The following is an 18,357-nucleotide window of genomic DNA, read 5'->3' on the forward strand; positions in this document are numbered from 1 at the left end:
CCACGTCAGTTGCCACCACACCCAAATGTTCAAATCCATGTGTCACTGTTAAGGACCAAAAATGCAATGTAATGCAGATTTAGGCTGTCATCAGACGTATTCCTCCGTGAATCAGCAGGGTCCTAGGCCCCATCTGTATCCTCGGGGGTACCAGACTCCACTTCTGCAGCATTTTTATAGGTCACCATGAACTTTGTGCAATCTAGGTGATGGCATTCAATGGTTGCTCCTGAGTGGATAATACGACATGTTGGTTTGACCAAAATACTGTGTGGGGGCAATGTAGTTTGAATCTGGAGTGACCACCTGGAGAGTTGATGTTTTTAGGCCTATCAGCAAAAGGGACAACATAAAAATATGTTTACAGGGGCTGCTTGCCAAGACAATGGGTCTGATATTGCAGCAAAGGGTGCATCACATGTAAGCATATCACACATTCTAATAAGTACTGTAATCAAATATGCAGTGGTCCGTTCTGCAAAAGATAGCTCAGACTAGCTCCTACTAGGGGAAAACAGACAAGCAAACTGATTTGCATTTTTCATTGCATTGGAATAATCCAGAGTACAAAGCAGTCAAGAGGATTGCATAGTGGAATGCAAGGGACTCCTGAGCGAGGCAGTGTTTGATCAAATGAATAAGAGCCATGAAGAAACGTACCCATCTAGCCAGAAGCAATAGGAAGGCAAAACATGTAAATCAATCCAAAAGACAAAATAACTGAACATATTCTAAAACACTGCCTGCAAGCTAACTGCTCACTACTGTCGATTCACAGATTCTTCTGGAGTTGCACCAATTTCAGACTTCACCAAGAGTAGACATTTAAATGTTCTGCATGAGGGATCCAGAGTTCAGTAGGGTTAGGGCTACCATACTGCCTGTGCATTCTTTTTTGTTCCTACCCAAGTGCTATTGCATAGCTAGCTGGGAAGCACTCCACTGGTTTGTGTCAGTTTCTGAATGTCAAGGAGTGCAGCTTCCCTGTATTTTGGCTATTTGCCTACAAGCAAACTGTTAATTAATGCAATTCAGTGTGAGGTCCTACAGTCTGCTTGTATTCCTTCAGAGGTGTGACACCGATGTGACCATATTTGTTAGGATTTGCAAGGTACATGCAGACTAAACTAGTCACGGTCAGTAGGAATGGGATATTTGGATTAAAAGTGGCATCAGCCATGTGAGTTGGACTGCGAATGATTAAGCAATGAGATTTATAAGGTCCATTTGTTAACAGAGTAAGCCATCTTGAAGTACTGAATTTATGTAACCTAAATGTGACCATGAACATTGAGAGGATTAAGGGAACGAACAGGGCTAAGTAAACAGGGTGAGCCATTTCCTTAAAACCCCCATATCCATTTCCCAGAAAGAACCACAAAGATTATTTCAACTTGTATGGTATTGAATTCTATATGTGTGGGCACTGGGTGTTATTCCGGTTAAGTGTATCTGATGAACCTCACATAAGACATAAGATGGGAGAAACTTCCAAACTATTAAAGAGTCTATAGGTTCCACCACAAATCGATTGATGGGCAAGGAACCTGATCTTTCATTCAAACATGGAGTTAATAGGGAGTCAGTGGAAGATCTTATGCAGCTCAGGAATTCAGAAAAATGTTGAGTACCTCAAAGGAGTTTCACTGTTATCGTCTGCACAATTTGCAAGAGGTTCAATGTGAAAACTATCACAATCCAGGCTGCACTTGGTTAGGGACCTTGTATAGATGGTGCCAATTGTAAACATAGCTGTAATCAAACGTTTGATCAGGAGGACTAAAAAGAGATCAGAATCCCTTGAGACATACATCTAGTCTTTTCACTTGGGTTCTCAAGTCGATGGACGAGGAAAAGAGGGTAAGGTGTCTCTAGGTTGCAGTCTGCAAGAAGGAGTGAACTCACAATGAAAAATCTCAATGTTGTTGTCATTGAAATGTAGCCAGTTTTCCTTAATCCAGTTCTTGATGGTTTTCGGACAAAAACCCAAGATCTTGAGTTGTCCTGGCAAACCGTTCATAGCAAAATACCACTGTGATTCATCTACAAACGCGTCTGTAGACCATACAAAATCAATAAATTGGAGCAAAGGGCAGATGCAAGGTGTGGTGAGCCATAGCTTTCCTCTTTCATGGAGGAAGGAACTTGTACATAATCACTACAAAGAGCCTGGGACTCAGATGGAGGTGAACTACCACAGGGCTAGGTAACCAACTCATTATCAGATGAATAAGAGGGCTGACTAATCCAGAAGAATATTGAACTGGACGGACCCCAGCCAGCCCATAAGATTGTGGTCTCCAAACAGCCCTTTAAGATGAGTAGCAGCACCCTCGAGATGGATGGGGATGCAGATTCGTACTCTCGCATCAAATAATAATGACCACTCCATAGTTTGGCAAAGGGAGTCCGTTTAATGACCAGTACAGAAAACGCGGAGTTCAATGAACATCAGCAACCGCTTGATCTTCCTTCTAGCTTAAACTCTGATTAACTACAGAAAAACTACATTTATACAAAAACTCGTCATTGACGTGTAATCTCAAAAACCTAACATTCAACTTGATTGGTCATAGGAAGGTAACCGATATAGGTACTATATCTGTATATGGTAACGGGGAGAGGGGATTGGATAATGTCAGATGGGGCAACTAAGCCCTTCCTTCGAACTGGCTACTGTAAACGTCACTAAAAGTACGACACCCCATTGGCTCTACTCTCTACAGGACCCTAGATTACATTGTTCACTATGATTGGGTTGGCATTGATCCCACACATTCTTTTCCACTTGCGCTTAGCAGCATGCTAATTAGCCAGGTGCAGGGAGTAAGCCTGCACCCCAGCTTCCCCTCAATTTATGGTACAACCATTCATCACCTCAGTGGCCATGTGTCAATTACTGCTTATTAGTTTGGCCTTGAGGCTGCCTCTTGGTCTGAAAAAGTTTGAGTACTGGAATGACAAGGTTCCATGCGTAGGTGTGAAAGTCTCATCCCTTTCTGCCGCCTTGTCACGTGACAGACACCGTGAAATCGGCCTCTTCATGCAATTTGGTGTATTTGATTTAGTCTTGTCAGTCGTATACCATCTGCGGCTTATCTCGACCTTGCTGAACAGGAGACTGTTATTCTTCTCTTTAACTGTAGGCATTGCTAGCCTGTTCCATCCTGATTTGACTTTGGCCTCTTTGAAGGGTTATCTTCAGCAGGGTTTCTTTCTGTCTTTCCTTCTTGATTTGTGGCTGCGGCCCTCTCCTCTTGAGGGCTTTAGAAACCTCCATTTAATTCTGCTCATGTGCGCAGTGGATTTTCGCTCATCTAAAAGTGCTTTTGAGGTAGATCTGTATAGTTGTCGCTTGCCGCAATCTATTTTACTATTATGCATAAGCAAGCTGAATGATTTCTTTGCTTCTTGCGTTTTTTTGCGCATATACAGGTTTAAATTGGCTTAATGTCTTATGAGGCATGATGAGGCAGCCCAATTCCAAAATGGTAGCTGCACCATACATGGGCCATGTTCGCGGAGGTGCTGACCAAGATCACAGTAATCAAACTTAATCCACCAAGTGTGGATTTATAGGAGAAACCAAGAGCCCACCATCCGACTCCACATTTGTAAGAAACCCTGAGCAGTTGATTTAAATAAACCGTTGTTGTACCCTTCAAAGACAACCCTGGCATGAAATGGTGCCGGGACTGGCAAAAGATGGATATTCAGAAACAAGTGAGCGGTGTCAAGGGGAGCAAAGATGACAGCAGTAGGAAAAAAGTAGTAGGGAAAGGGAGGCATTGGCGAAGGGAAAGAGGCAATAGAAAGGACATGGTATTGAGGAGCAGGAAACTGCAATAAGGTAGAAAGCAGGAGGAGGACAGAAAATTAGGAGAAAAGAAAAGGTCATCGAAGGCATAGGAAGTAGGAGGTGGAATTAGTGGACTGATGGGCCAAATTAAGACAGGTCTTGGCTTCTCCCTGAGCATCAACAGCTGGGTGTGTGCTGAAGGCTGTAAGGCAAGACCAGTAGGGCAAGCCAAGGTATTAAAGAAGAGAGTGGAATGCCTTGTGGTCCTGGGCTAGGTAACTGGTATGCAAAACATCAATGAACAAAGAAGCAGATACTTAGAGCAATAAGGTGATGGGGCTAACCCAAAGCCATTGTCTAGAGGCTGGTGGAACTAAATGAGGACCAAGGAGATCAGATGATGCCAAGGGTTTAGGGAGATGCCCAGTTAGGATAACCCAGGAGCACCAATCTTAGCTGTGGCATGCAGGAGGAGGGTGGCAAACTGACTGCTGCCTGAAAATCCAGCCTTAAAATCCACTTTGGTCATGGGAGAAGAACAATCCTCATACATCGAAGTGACCACTACCCAAGTGGGACTATACTTGCAAGCCACTACAAAGGAAAAGGTGCCTGCACGATTTGTGAACCCTAGAGAACTAAGTGACTTGGCCAGGAAATTTCACTCATCGCACACTGCTAGAAAATTGCAACATTTGGGCTCAAGACAATGCTCCTGGTCACACATTGCTCTTTCAATTGTTTGTTTCCTTGAGCCTTGGATTACCCACATAATTCTTGGACACTTATGTATTTTAGCCCTCATTCCATCCTGGGGCGTTTGTAAAAACGTTTACTAGACCACATATCAGTAGGTAAGCCCTTTGTTTATCCCTCGGTCTGACATATTCTCAATCCAAACTGCAACCGAGGGCCTGATACGGATGTGGGCGTTAAGTACCAAAAAGGTCGGAGAAAGCCTTAACCTTTTCGGTACTAAAGACCTATTCTAAAGGTGGCGCATTCTTCCGAAGTCGGAATGAATGTGCCACTTTCGGAATATATGTGGTGGTTGCTAGGATGGGTGGGAAACCAACCTAGGAACCGCCACATTTGGTACCTGCCATTTTACACAGGTATTCTTGTGGCATTCCTCCAATGGATAATGTGCTTTAAAGTGGCGCACATATACGGTACCATTTTGGAGCCGGTATTATGGAGGAGTGCCACGTTACATACAATCTGGCATGGATACAAGATAAATACATGGTAGAGCACATGACACAGGTTTACAACAGGACACTGAGCAGAGTGGTGACTGCATTCAAATGACATCAATGAAGAATGCACACAATCGGAGCAGTGTTTGGCAATAACTATGCCTAAAACAACGAGTAGCATACAACCGTACCAAAGATCTCGGACAATAAAACACAGATACAGATTACACTAGAAGAAATCTTAACAGTGAGCTTCAGTTACCCGTTACTGACAATTTGAAGCTCCTTGACTACCGTGATCTGTGCAGCACGTTCGTAAAATAACGATGTTGTTATTTCCCAAAAGTGCTGCTGAGATTTTCCATTCCGCCCGTTTTCTCCATGAACATGCTGTGCACCATCATGTACTCAGAACGCGCAGGCACACTTAATAGTGGTGGAGCATGGGCAACCAGATTTGAAGCGTGCCCTTTAGCACTCTCACTGAGCCAACATGAGAATCAGAACCTGAGAGTGGAAGGGCTAGTGTCACTGACCAGATGTTGCACAAGAGGTTAACAGCTCTTCTGAGAGACCCAGAACAGATGGTGGCATCTGCATTTTTGACAGATGGCCGTGGTAACGCAGTATCGATTGTGTACCTCACCTACACCATCAAAATTACCCAGCTCACGCATCCAGACCACCTGCCACTTAGACAATCAACCAGGTGACAAAGCTAAAGCCCAAAGTGACCTGGAACGGCTTGTAAGCATCTAGAGGTTTAGCGTCCTTGAGCCACACATCAATCATTTACAGAAAGTTACAAGACATGTCTATCTTGTATGTCTATCAGACACGAGTAGCATAGCTCAGTGGCAACGTGCTTGTCTTGGAAGCAACGCAGTCCAACATAGGTTGGAATCCCAGGTCCGCTCTTAGAAACCTCTTAGGTGTTAAGTGCGTTATAAAAACCAGCAATTATAATTTTAATGTAAAATTAATTATCTTTGTAATCACATATGACCCCCACCCTGATACCTGTCGACTGAGTATTATCAGAGACAGGCTACAAGAATTATGTTTTACTCGCGTAGCTCTTACGCACAGATCACTGAAAACTGGTGGGTGTGCAGTACACACACACAGGAAGGCTCAGTGCTTTTTTACTGTAGTATCGGTGGGTGAAAGTCAGAAATAATGCGGTTTTTGAAAGGAATGATCATTTGTGTTCACATTCAGGCAGACAACAGATCTACATATTGGCAGGGCATAAGCCAGCAACGCATTTTGGATGCAGTGCACTGAAGCATGCAATCTTAATGGATAAGATGATTTCAGAGGCCCATGGAAAACATCCAGGCTCTTTCACCAGTCTGACTTCTATTGAGGGTAAAAAACAAGCTCTTCTTTTGTAAAGCACTCCTGGGTGAGGACAGACCAAACGTCATCCAATCCAGATGTGCTTGATTTTTCAGAGCCGGTGAAAGCCTGAATTCTCAACAGGACAGCAAGCGCAAGCGTACTGCTCTTTCCTTACAGGAATGACGAAAACTCACGCGACAACATTATTTTTGCCATCTTTTGAGTCAAAACGGGGAGGCAGAAAAATAACAAATGTGGGTAACGCATGTATAAATACAGGGGCAGCATGTACGTTCACTTAATTTTTGACTCCAGCATTATATAGCCATTAATCAAAACTTTATGAAAGAATTATTTGACCACCAAGATAAGATCAACATTTTACATTTCGGAATTTTTCACTTTACATGAAGGTCAAGAATGATTGCCATTTTATTAAAAAGCTAGGGATTTTTGAGGCTTGCGTATTAACGAGTTTTCATAATGCATATATCATTTCGTAAAGATCCAGCTATTACTAAACTAAGAAGGAACCCATTATTCTGCAGAAAACCTCCAACAAACACTGGTAAATGAAAGGCATAGCAAGTTTCATGCAAGAGAAAATGCCAGCTCTATTTTGTAAAACAATAATTGAAGATATGAAACCATGAAGGTCATTTTTAAGTTATAAGGCGACTAAATGGCGCGTAAATATAAAGTAGGTACGTTATACGGACACTTCCCGCAATAGCGAAGCATCAGGTGAATTTTAGCAAAAATAAAGATGTTACTGCCACTAACCTACCCATTGTCCAGAGCATCGCATCTTCATCGCAAGGTGGAGAGAAGCAGCAGCTAAATACGAAGCTCTTTCCATCAAAAAGTCAAACTCTTGCAGTGTCCTCTCGCAGATGTATCGCGCGAGAGTGAGCGTCACCAGATCAACCTTGGCGCACTGTGAAAGATAGTACACGAATTGAAAACGCAGGACACTCTACAAGCATTACAGTACGAACTGATCAACGTGTGCATGTTACTTCACAAAACCATACCATGTTCCCTTTGGCAAAATTAATTCCCTAGTAAATAGTTGGCGAGTTCATGACTTGGATAAAGACTTGAACTGTTACTATTTTATTAATTTGGATTTATAAAGCAAAGCACTGTATAGACTCAAAAAAACGATTACAATGATGGAACGTTATACATTGGCCAAAGATTTAGTAACATTTCACTCAAGAAGGAAAACGATGCACCTTAAGAGGGGAGTGGAAATTAGAATGTAAGACAAACACAGGAATATTCCAGTGTTTAGGCGCCAAACACCTTACATCCATCCCCCCCCTTTTTTTCCCCTCCTGCACTTATCAGACCCACCTTGTCTGCTGCCTTAAACCTAGCACTTGCCACGTGGATGCACTACCACTTTTGCTGATGTTATTATGCATTTATTTTGTTCTCCTGTTTCTCCTTGCTCTGCACTTCCCACTTTCTCCTCCCCTTCGATGCACTTTTCCTCTCCAATGCACTTGCACATTCTCAATGTCACTGAGCCTAGTAAGATCTTTGGCTTTGTTCTCCCCTGTTCTCCCTTGCCTTGTTGCGCTCTGAAACACCTGTGTATTGGCAAGATATAAATAAAATATAAATCATATCATAAAAGAGCAGGTGCAAGACAGATTCATCCTCGTCCACCATCTGGCAACTCAGAAAAAAAGGATGAAGAGAACCGGGATAAGCGATAGGTGCATGGATGGCAAAGAACACAGATAAAGATGGCCAAGTCTAGGGTCCGTCTGGGACAAGAAATGGGTCTGGTCACCCACAAAAAGTGGCCCAATCCTCGCCTCACGACCCTGGGACCTTTGATGAAGTGATGTCATTTGACCCCAACGCAAAGTGACATCCCAGGAAGCGATGAAACATGACCTTTCATCCCTTGACAAAACAGGAAGTGGCATCAAATAGCATTGTTCCCAAGTACACTATGAAAAATATGGTTACGATTTCACTAATGTGATATACATTTCATACACAAATGGATCTTGATATGTATCATTAATATCTGTGTGTATGGATCCATACTGTCAAATTACTGTGAATGAAAGCAGACGTCCAAGGCCACATGATAATGTTATTGTATAGCACTTACGCTTAAGCTCTTTGTTATAGAACAAATATGCATACAATATCACCCAACCTGTGTTGGTACTCATCAACCTAAGAAGGATGAAAGGCTTTTTGAAAAAAAAAATCATTTTCTTTCCTTCTCTCAACATAAGCCATGTTTAAGCATTGTAGTTTGTTTTGATCATAGATCAATATTTGCTGAAATCTATGCAGATATATTGAGCTTGTTGTTTTGTAGAATGCACATTGTAGTGTGCTTCTAGGTGCTATTGTGTTTTTGACCATCATGAATCTGGCTCATGCTGAGCGCGGAGAGAGAATTGTGTTTGTAGACTAACACAGTGAGCGATTTTTCCATAATAAAATTATTCTTCGCAGACTGTTGGAGAAACGACCTTGCTGGCTGCGGAGAAATGCTTCTTTTCATTCTGAATTGGACTGTCTCGATGTGAAAAGAAAGGAATGTTACACGATAGCTTGATGATCTGTACTTAAAAATAAAATGTAGAAGAGAACATGTCACCATGAACTAGTATAGTACAGAATGCTTTCTACGCATACAATTGTAAAATGAATGCGTCATTGCTCTGTAGAACAGTAGATTGCTGTTCTGTAGCTAGAGCTAGAGAGAGGGAGGCTGTCTCACAGCTGGTTGAGAGAGAAGGGAGGCAGTCTCACAATCTTGGAAGCTGGCTGTGTGGGGGTGAGCTAATGCTGGAAGGGTTGGGGTTCGCTAAAAGCACTACTAGCAGGAGCGCTGCTGGTTAGTGATTCATGACATTTTGTCATGCATGAATAAAGATGGATTCTGTTAATTGAAACATCCGATTTCTGTTTCTCCGCGATACTCTTCTGTGCGGGAGGTCTGGAAGCACACAGTTTGCGTACAACTAAATAAAAAGGTAGACCTCAGTATGGCAGGAGCAGAAGCAGGCAGCCCAACACGAACAGAAAAATCAAAACATGCAAATGGAATGGAGTGTTAGCACCCAAGAAAGTAGGGAATGAGTGAATCCTACAAATATAGTGGATGGTGACAGAAGCAGGCAAGAGTAGAAAAATATTGCGAAAAGCAGGGGAAATACTAAAAGTTCACACCTAAGTTACCAACACATGTATACAGGAGAAAAGGAAATGCAGTAAGGGCGGCATTCACGAGGGTAAGGGGCAGGGGAAAAGCATCTTAGTCTTGGAGGGGCTTAGGTGAAGTGTGGGACAGCATGAAGAGTGAAAAGAATCAAAGGAAGACAACGAGAAGACAGTTGTCAATAGCGTAGACCAGTGACAGGAAAAGCCAAATGACTGAACAATAGACTATCAAATAGACACGTGCAAGTACTGTCTAAGTACCGCTTTGCCGTGTGGTGCTGCTCCTGGACTCCTGCTGCGAGACTTCTCGCAGACTTTCGTGTGCTTTCCTGTTGACGCTTCAGGTGACTTACACGAACGGATTGACAAGCCAGGCAGGTGGCGAGGACCGCCCCAAGATCACCTTGTGATCATTGTTTATTTGTTTTTCAGCTCTGAGTGGCTGAATTCAGCGGACCGCCCCCCTGCTCCACTCCTAGAAGACGGGCGCGGCCGCGCACAGCGCGCGCACACACACGTGCAAGTACCGTCTAAGTACTGCTTTGCCGCTTAGCCGCGCGGCAGCAGAGGGGGGGCGGCCGCAACGCTTTTTGGTAATTTATATATCTCTTTTTGCCTTGCAGTTTGATCTTTTGCTTCAAAGGTACTTGTTGTGTGCATCTCTTCTCTTCTATGGTAACACCCTGCACCATGTCTACTTCTATCAAGTCTTTAAAATCAGACATTCCTAAAATTGGTGCTGACCTAAATAACATCTCGCCTTTGGAATCTCGAAAGAGCTTTTTTGCAAAGAGACTAAAAGAGAATCAAGAGAAAAAACGATCAATCTCGTTGAATGTTGATATTAGTTCCTTTTGTCAAACAGATGGTGTGAAGAAACAAAATGTAGCCCCTATAGAGACCACCTCTGTTCCAAAACTAAAATCATTGTGCTCCTTGTCTGGTGCTACACCTTCTCAGGAAGCTCCAGACCAGGGAAATTCACACGCGTTGAATGAGAATACTCTGAATATGCCCAGCAAAGAATTAGCTGATGCTTCCATAGCTTTGGCATGTAAATCGGTTGAAATTATGTGTAACCCAAATTCCTGAACTCTATGCTAAATTACCAGTGGTTTCAAATGGATCACGGCTTAAAAATCCCCCTTTGTGCTCAGTGCAGGCACAGTGTTTGTTAAGAAATGAATGTGAGAAACTAACACTAGTTGGTGAAGTTGATGCCGAGGCAATGGACTTCATGAATATATCAAATTCTCATGAACCTGCTACTCCTGATGTGCAATATATCTGCCCTAATACAGGGGATTTGATACATCTTAATGATGGCTCTGCTAGACAGAGCTTGCCCATTAGCGAGACTAACTCCGTTCTGCAGGATAAACATGAGGATAAGGACAGACAAGAGCTGTATAAATCTCCTGCAATGTTTGATAAGTTACCTTCTAGTGTTTCCAATCGGTCACTCTTTTGTAGCGCACACTCCTAGGTGCACCTAATTTCATGAACCCATTGGCAATCACCCATATTTCATACGACATCCACAGGACAATTATAATGACAATATGTTCTTTCCCTGAAGCGCCTGCTCTTAATACTTTAACTGCTATGAATACGGCACAACTTTCCATGGCAAAGCTATATGAGAAAGTAAGAAAACAGACAGAACTTATTCAGCAATCTCATGAAAACATTCTTCGTGAGATAGGAATAAAGATTCAATCTGTTACTAATTTGTCATCTGATAATATTAGTCAGGGTACTCAGACGAATATAGTTGATAAGGGCATTTCCATCCATCCTGTCCCAAAAGAGCACGTACCATCTGCAATTTACCCTAACATTGTTATTGATGATCCTCAGGAAACTACCCAAACAACTTTGAAGGAAGGCCCATCCTTAAAAATTGAGCTTCCCTTGAAACCACCAATTACCACTCTGGCTCCGATGTTCATCAACACTAAAAATTCTTCTTTATATATCACAAATCATAATGAACTATCTAATTCAATGCAAACTAGTAGACTGCCTAGTAGAATTAAAAACAAGAAAGCATCAAGATTACTTACGGCAGCCAACAAAAAAAAAAAAAAAAGACATTTGCACTTTAAACAGGATATTCAGTTGCAAAGGAAAGCCATTAACATACAAACCGCTGGATGACTTATTGGCTGTTTCAGCCTCCTTGTCTTTTTTGAAAGCTCCAAGTTCTACTTTGAATTCAAAACCAATAGCTTCTACACTCAGCATAAATAGTGAAGAAGTGACAAATAAAGGGTTTACATGTACTCAAGCGACAACAGCTATCAAAGATATCACCTTAATGCCAGAAGGTAATTTGCTTTCTGACAATCATACACAAGAAGGGCTAGCTACAAACACAGTGTACATTGCAAGAGCTACAAAATGAGATACCAGCCTCTTTTGCAAATAACAAGGAAAATGAAAACATCAAACAGCTCATGTTGCTATCGAAGCAAGGGTTGAACAATGATGCTAGTCAATTACTGCAAACCACCTAACCGAATGTTAAACCACTTCTGAAAGGCCCGGGGTTGTTTAGCCGGGACTATGATTCACAGGTGAGCATTAGCTCTAATATGGCACCCCCACAATCATCAGATGGCAGGTTAAATTCAGTGCCTAATGTTGAGCCTAGATCATCTTTTCCCACCCTTAAGGGCCAAGCTCAATTTAAAAAACACCATTGCTTACTGATCAAATGTCAAGGCCCCCCCTTCACTAAATATGATCTAATCTAAGCTAGTGTGCTCAACATCTGCACAGAAATAACGGCTTTAGAAGATCTTACCTCAGCAGACATTGATTTAGTTGAATTTGTAAATCCCCCCGACCTCACTGAGGCATGACTGTACATCCGATCGGGTGTGATACTTAACACTTTATGGTTAGCTCGGACAGCCTTTTATAATCTAGGCTTTATCTTGTGTCAATGTGTGTATGTTCACGAACAAACGATGGTTACATTCTACCCCAAACCAGAATTTACAGGGACAAAAGTGTTGCTCAAATGAATTCTGAACCAAATTCTAATGATGTATGGGTGAATCGAAGCCATGGTGGAAGATCATAATCCCAGATAGTTGATTGTTAGCCTTGTCTCCTGGAACACTAGTGGATTTAAACATCTCATTAACAGCAAATGCAAGGATCTTTTACAATATGACAGTCCTCCAGGAGACTTGGCTTCGAACAGCCGCAGTCTGGGATCTTGATATTTATCTGGTACCTGCCATTGCATCTTTAATGGGCAGGCCGATGGTAGGCCTAATGATGGCTTTTCGCAAGGATACAAACTTTGCTGTTATATGGCATAGATCCCTGTCGCCTTGTTTTCAAATCATAAAATTACAACGAGCAGTAATTTACTGTGCCATAGTAAATATCTACTGGGGCAGGAAACATCTCAACTCGGATGAATTTTTTGATCAATTTAATAGCATCTTAGATCAGCTTCTATTGGATAATTCCATCCTGGATTCTTTCATTATGGGTGATTTGAATATGCACTTATTGTCCGAATCTACGTCATCTAGAACAACCGACGAACATGACTGGTTAATGTTGATGGCCAATAGAAATTTTGTAAAGCTGAATGGTTCAGTTCAGGGAGATGTTCCCCCCAGGGCCACATGGCATAACGAGGGCGGTCACCCTGGATTACATTTATGTCAATGACCAGTTTTCTTCTAAAATTCTATCCCTCAATATAAAAGCTACAATAATGAGCGATCATAGTCAACTAAGTTTGACTTGCAATTGGCCGTTAATACAATCTAGGGTCATTATTTAAACACAAGTTTACTAGTTATCAATGCGGGTAACCGTATAAAGTGGTCCAAGTACAAATTATTACGTTACAAGCAAAATTTGAGCGATGCATATGGTGATTTCAATGTTTCCGACAGCCCTTGTTATATCTATGCTATGCAATTATTTTCATCTAAAGGTTCAAATGCTCACGGGGCCACTCTAATGATATTCACAGCTTTGACAGAGGTAAAACATAAGAGGAAGTTAAGAAAACACAAAAGATGTTGTCAAGGGACTCCAATGAATCCTTGGCGTTCAACCTTGAGCAGATAAAACTACTAAAATAAATCATAAAAGATGGCATTTGGGCCAGCGTGCCCTTCAATATCAGCGTGATGGTGAGGCCTTGTTAAAACAGATTGTGAAATCGTCTGGGGGAATCTGGGCACTTTTGAATACTGCTTGTTATAAGCATCAGACAACAGTACAGATCAATCCCATCCCGGGACACGATTGGAAATACTATTTTGATAACATCTATAGCACTCCATTTCCGGAGATTTGCTTAGAGCGGGATGAAATGGATGTGGATCATACGGTAAAGTTTGACACAGAGGATATATTACATTATATATCCAAGTTGCGCACCTCCCGAGCATCTGGCCCTGATGGGCTTCATAACTCGATTAAGCAGAAGAAGGTCATATGGGCAGATATTTTACAGCTTATTTTCTCTGAGATCATGAGAACCAGAAACATACCCCCCTCTTGGAAAACATCTGGGATTCTCCATATATTCAACAAAGGAGATCGTACAAATCCAACATCTTATAGACCGATTGCCCTCTTGGATTGCCCAGGGAAAATCTTTGCCAGTATGATTGTGTGAATTCAATAAATGGTTAAACAAATTGAATAATAGGGACCCGTTTCAAACGGGTTTCATTCCAGGGCTAGGCACTGCCATCAATTTAACAACTCTGAATGCCATCATTTAACAGGGGAAACGGAACAAACAATCGATATACACTGCGTTTGTTGATTTCAGGTCCGCTTTCGAACCTTGTCCCAAGAGAACTATTATTTAAAAAACTGCTGGATTTGGCATGTCCCTGGTCGAGTTTAAAATGGATCATGGAATTCCACTCCAATACCTCCATTCAAATACGGCTGAACAATGATGGATTATTGTCGGAACCCATAAAAACTACTTGGGGCTTAAAACAAGGATGCTTACTGGCCACTGATCTTTTTAAGTTCTTTATTCTGGATATTGGGCTTGGTTTTTGTAGTGTGATTACCGATCCTGTGAAGTTAAATGGTTCATCCATTAATTAGCTTCTTTAAGCTGACGATATGGTACTCATATGGTACACATCGAAAACACCAGTTGGGTTGCGTAATATGTTGAATGCTTTGGATGTTTATGCTAGTAAAAAGTGCATTAGTATTAATCTTAAAAAGACACAAGTCATGCAATTTGGAACCAAAAAAAGACAAATGTTATCAATGGAGCCTACAAAAGATCGAATTACAGGTAGTGCATACATACATTTATCTTGGTATCTGTGTGAATGATCACATTTATGACAAGCCGTACGAGGATTATTTACAATTAAAAACAGAATACAGCTTTGTCTCAAATGCACTAAATATTGTAAATTCTCCATCGATCCCTTGATTGTAAATTACAAACAAAAGTACATCCCTACAATTCTCTATGGCTCCGAAACAAAAAGGTGTCAAACGTATTCCTATTGGTCGAAATTTGAGCATCTCTACTGGAAGAGGTCATTGTTACCCATGTCTGAATCCATGCCTGTTATCAGGCATGAGCTGGGACTTTTCAGTTTTTGCAATCTACAAATGGAAAGTTTGTCAAATGTACATGAAATGTATAATGAAAGGAAAATAATGGTTTGCTCTTGATTTTGTCTAATTATCTATTAACTTCTAAAGAATCATTTGCTATGAGCTGGCGTACCTTTGCTAGGAAAATCATGACGGGTGCAAATATATCTCAAGCACGAGTAATAGAAAATCCAAATAAAGCTAAAATCAAGCTATGGAGATCCCATTGGATCAAGACAAGATCTGCATGTATGAAAATACAAAAATTCAATCCAAATCCGTTTGCACTTAAAGCATATGGTTAAGTTGAAAAATATTTACACCAATCACCCAATCCGGTTCATTGTTCTGATTTTATGAGATTCAGATTGAATATATGGTATACAAAAGAAATAATGTATAAATGGGGAAAAATATCCGAAGAGGATACTGAATGTCGATTTTGGAAACAAATGGTTGAAACCATGAAACATTTGATGGTCGAGTGTAAAGCCTTGTTATCGCTACAGATTTTTTATTTAAAGCAACTGTTTCATGCAGATTTGTTATCTCCTGATGAATTATGGTTAATAATGTATACCGGGAATTCTAAGCATATGAGATATTCAGTTGTAAATTATTTAAATCAATTGAAGATCAAAGGCAGTGTCAATAATGAGGGGCAAGTGTAATTGAAATGTAATTGAATTTAAATATAATTGTATATGTTGTAATAATTTATGAGAATGTTTTTACTTTTGGTACATATATGTTGAAAGATCAGATTAATTTCTTGACCAAAACAAAAATAATAATATAAAAAAAATAGACAACAGGGTAAGGGAAGAGGTGTGGGCCTTTAAGAACCCCCAAAGGGCAAAGGAAGGGGGAGTAGGAGGACTTCCGGACCCAAGATACAGATTGTGTACAACAGGAGAGATGAAAATCAAAATATAATGATCCATTGTAGCATAAATTCCAGCTAGATCTAAAAGAATTAGGAGACAATATGGGTGATTAGAACCAAGTTAAGGAGATGCAAAAGAGCTGTTTCCATGGAATGAGCTTGATGAAAGCCTGATGGAAGAGGAAGAAGACAATTAGTCTCGAGATAGGATGACAGAATAGACCATGTTCCTTTTGAACAATACACAAGAAGGTAAAGTGTTTAAAGAGAGAAAGATAATACCAGTATCAAGAGGAGTTGAAGAGAATTCCAATAAAGAAGAAAAATTGATATTGCAGAGGAAGAGTAGAGCTAAGAGCGTCCATGGGGGCAGCAGAGGGATCAGCCAATTTCAATAAAAGAGTGGGAATTTCGGGAGTGGGGAAAAGCCAGAACATGACGACAAGAGTTTAGTTTCCCTAACGCCGTCTCCGCCCATCACACAGGTTTTCAATGTGCTTCATCTTGACTGGAAGATCCACCACTTGGACCTTCACCACCACAGCTTGAGTGACTTTCAGACTGAGTTCCACATGCGAGGAAGCACACAAAGTATGTGAAATACACAGCTGCCACTAGTGTGGCATCCCCATTTCAAATTGGGCCATGATACCATGGAGTAGAACATCACCACTTATAAGCTTAGCTTTTCAAGTAAATGCACAATACACTTAACTATGTTTCATCATTAAGCTTAGGGTCTTCATTTGGCAAAGAGTATTTCAAGAGGTTGGGTTGAGATACCTACACAGAGGGAAGTGTTAAATTGTTGTTCGCTTTCTTTAATGCACATTTTGCCGGTTATATTTTCCAGTGCAATTACCTATTGCATGTATATCTGTATATTCCGGTTTTAATATCTTATATTTTGTAAAGGTTATGATGAACTAAAATAAATAATGATTACCTATGGCTGCCAAAGCCTCGCCCCAAATAAAAGAAATGGGACGTGGCAGTCCTGCCTTCTCTTGTAAATGCAAGGATCGCACTGACAGGAAGTAGTTAAGTAGACACATAAGCCTCGACCCAATTTAATGCACAGGGGTTCTGGTTTTGCATCAAAGAACATGCATTGTTTTGCAAAATAACCAAAAATGACCAAAGGTTTATAAGAACAAAATCTCTACAGTAAAATATGAATGCAAACTTGCTTAAATGTGCATGCAGGGTTAAATGCAAGAGTAAGTGCTACCAACACATCTATGTTCACTTGATACATCTGTTTTATATTTCCACACGCAAAGAAAAAAAAAGAAAAAGACATGCCGAAAAGAAAGTCAGAAAAATAAAGTGACGCGTGTACTCTGTGCTTCGCTTAACTAGAGTCACTGACAGGATGTGGATGGATATGTAAGCCTGGGGCGTCACCCTATATCTGCCCCCAGGGAAAATCAGAGAGCAGCAGTGTTTACCTCCTCAATATTCAGCTCATCAGCTTGATCAGATGATAATCCGCATGCCATTTGACCTAGATGTTCTCATCCACTTGGAGCTTTGAGAGGCCTCTTTAGAAATGTGCTTGCAATTACACTAACACGTTGTCCCTTGCCCTGGGTGCGTTTTCGTATTGACTTGCTCTTGGATCATACTAGATACATGGCTTAGTTTCGCAGACATGCACAGTTAAAAGGCGTAACATTCCTCCTTAGGACTTTCATGCCTTCAATTAACAGTGCGGCACATTTCCATTGATTTGTTTGGCAGAGAGGTGGGAAGGCTTGTACGTTAAGATTCCGCCGCCCTCTTCCTCTCTGCCATACAAATACACTAGCCGTTACCCAGCATGCATCTTCATGCTGGGACAAATGAAGATGATTCCAGTGGAGTCCAATCAGCTTTTTGCACCAGCAAAAGGCAGTAAGAATCTGTCAGAATCATTTGTATACTCCACCTGCCATACATAGGTGGTACGCGGAGTTCCCTAAATTTGCATGGCAGAGTGCAAAAGGTTGGCGAATGCAAGGCTGTATCATTTACGATATTAGAAAGATGGCCAATGTAGATCTGAAAAGTGATTCAAAAAAAGACTAGGATTGCCGAGCCAGGAATTACTAGAAAATAATTTCTTGGCAACACAGATCATTTTTTCAGAGCTTGCTTTCGTTTCAGGTACATAAAAACTCCAGCAAAAATTAAGACCGCTTGCGTGCTACAAAACCAGGGTATTGTACAAATTGGGTCCATCAGATTAGTGGATATTAACTCAAGAATAGAGCAGGGAGATTTAATCTTGGAGTAATGTATTGCTGATTGTCCCAGTTTCATCT

General features: G+C 41.2%; 1 protein-coding gene across 1 annotated transcript in view; it reads right to left on the minus strand.

The window, feature by feature from the left end:
- The window catches only part of LOC138493213 (G2/mitotic-specific cyclin-B3-like), a 491,616-nt gene that overhangs the window by 40,168 nt on the left and 433,091 nt on the right, over nucleotides 1-18,357 (minus strand). The window contains exon 10 of the mRNA XM_069620365.1: nucleotides 7,130-7,279. Within this exon, the coding sequence (XP_069476466.1) occupies nucleotides 7,130-7,279 (150 nt within the window). The remainder of the gene's footprint in view (nucleotides 1-7,129; nucleotides 7,280-18,357) is intronic.

The sequence above is a fragment of the Ambystoma mexicanum genome, chromosome 10 (assembly GCF_040938575.1).
Source record: "Ambystoma mexicanum isolate Mex_15411 chromosome 10, UKY_AmexF1_1, whole genome shotgun sequence".
NCBI classification, from domain to species: domain Eukaryota; kingdom Metazoa; phylum Chordata; class Amphibia; order Caudata; family Ambystomatidae; genus Ambystoma; species Ambystoma mexicanum.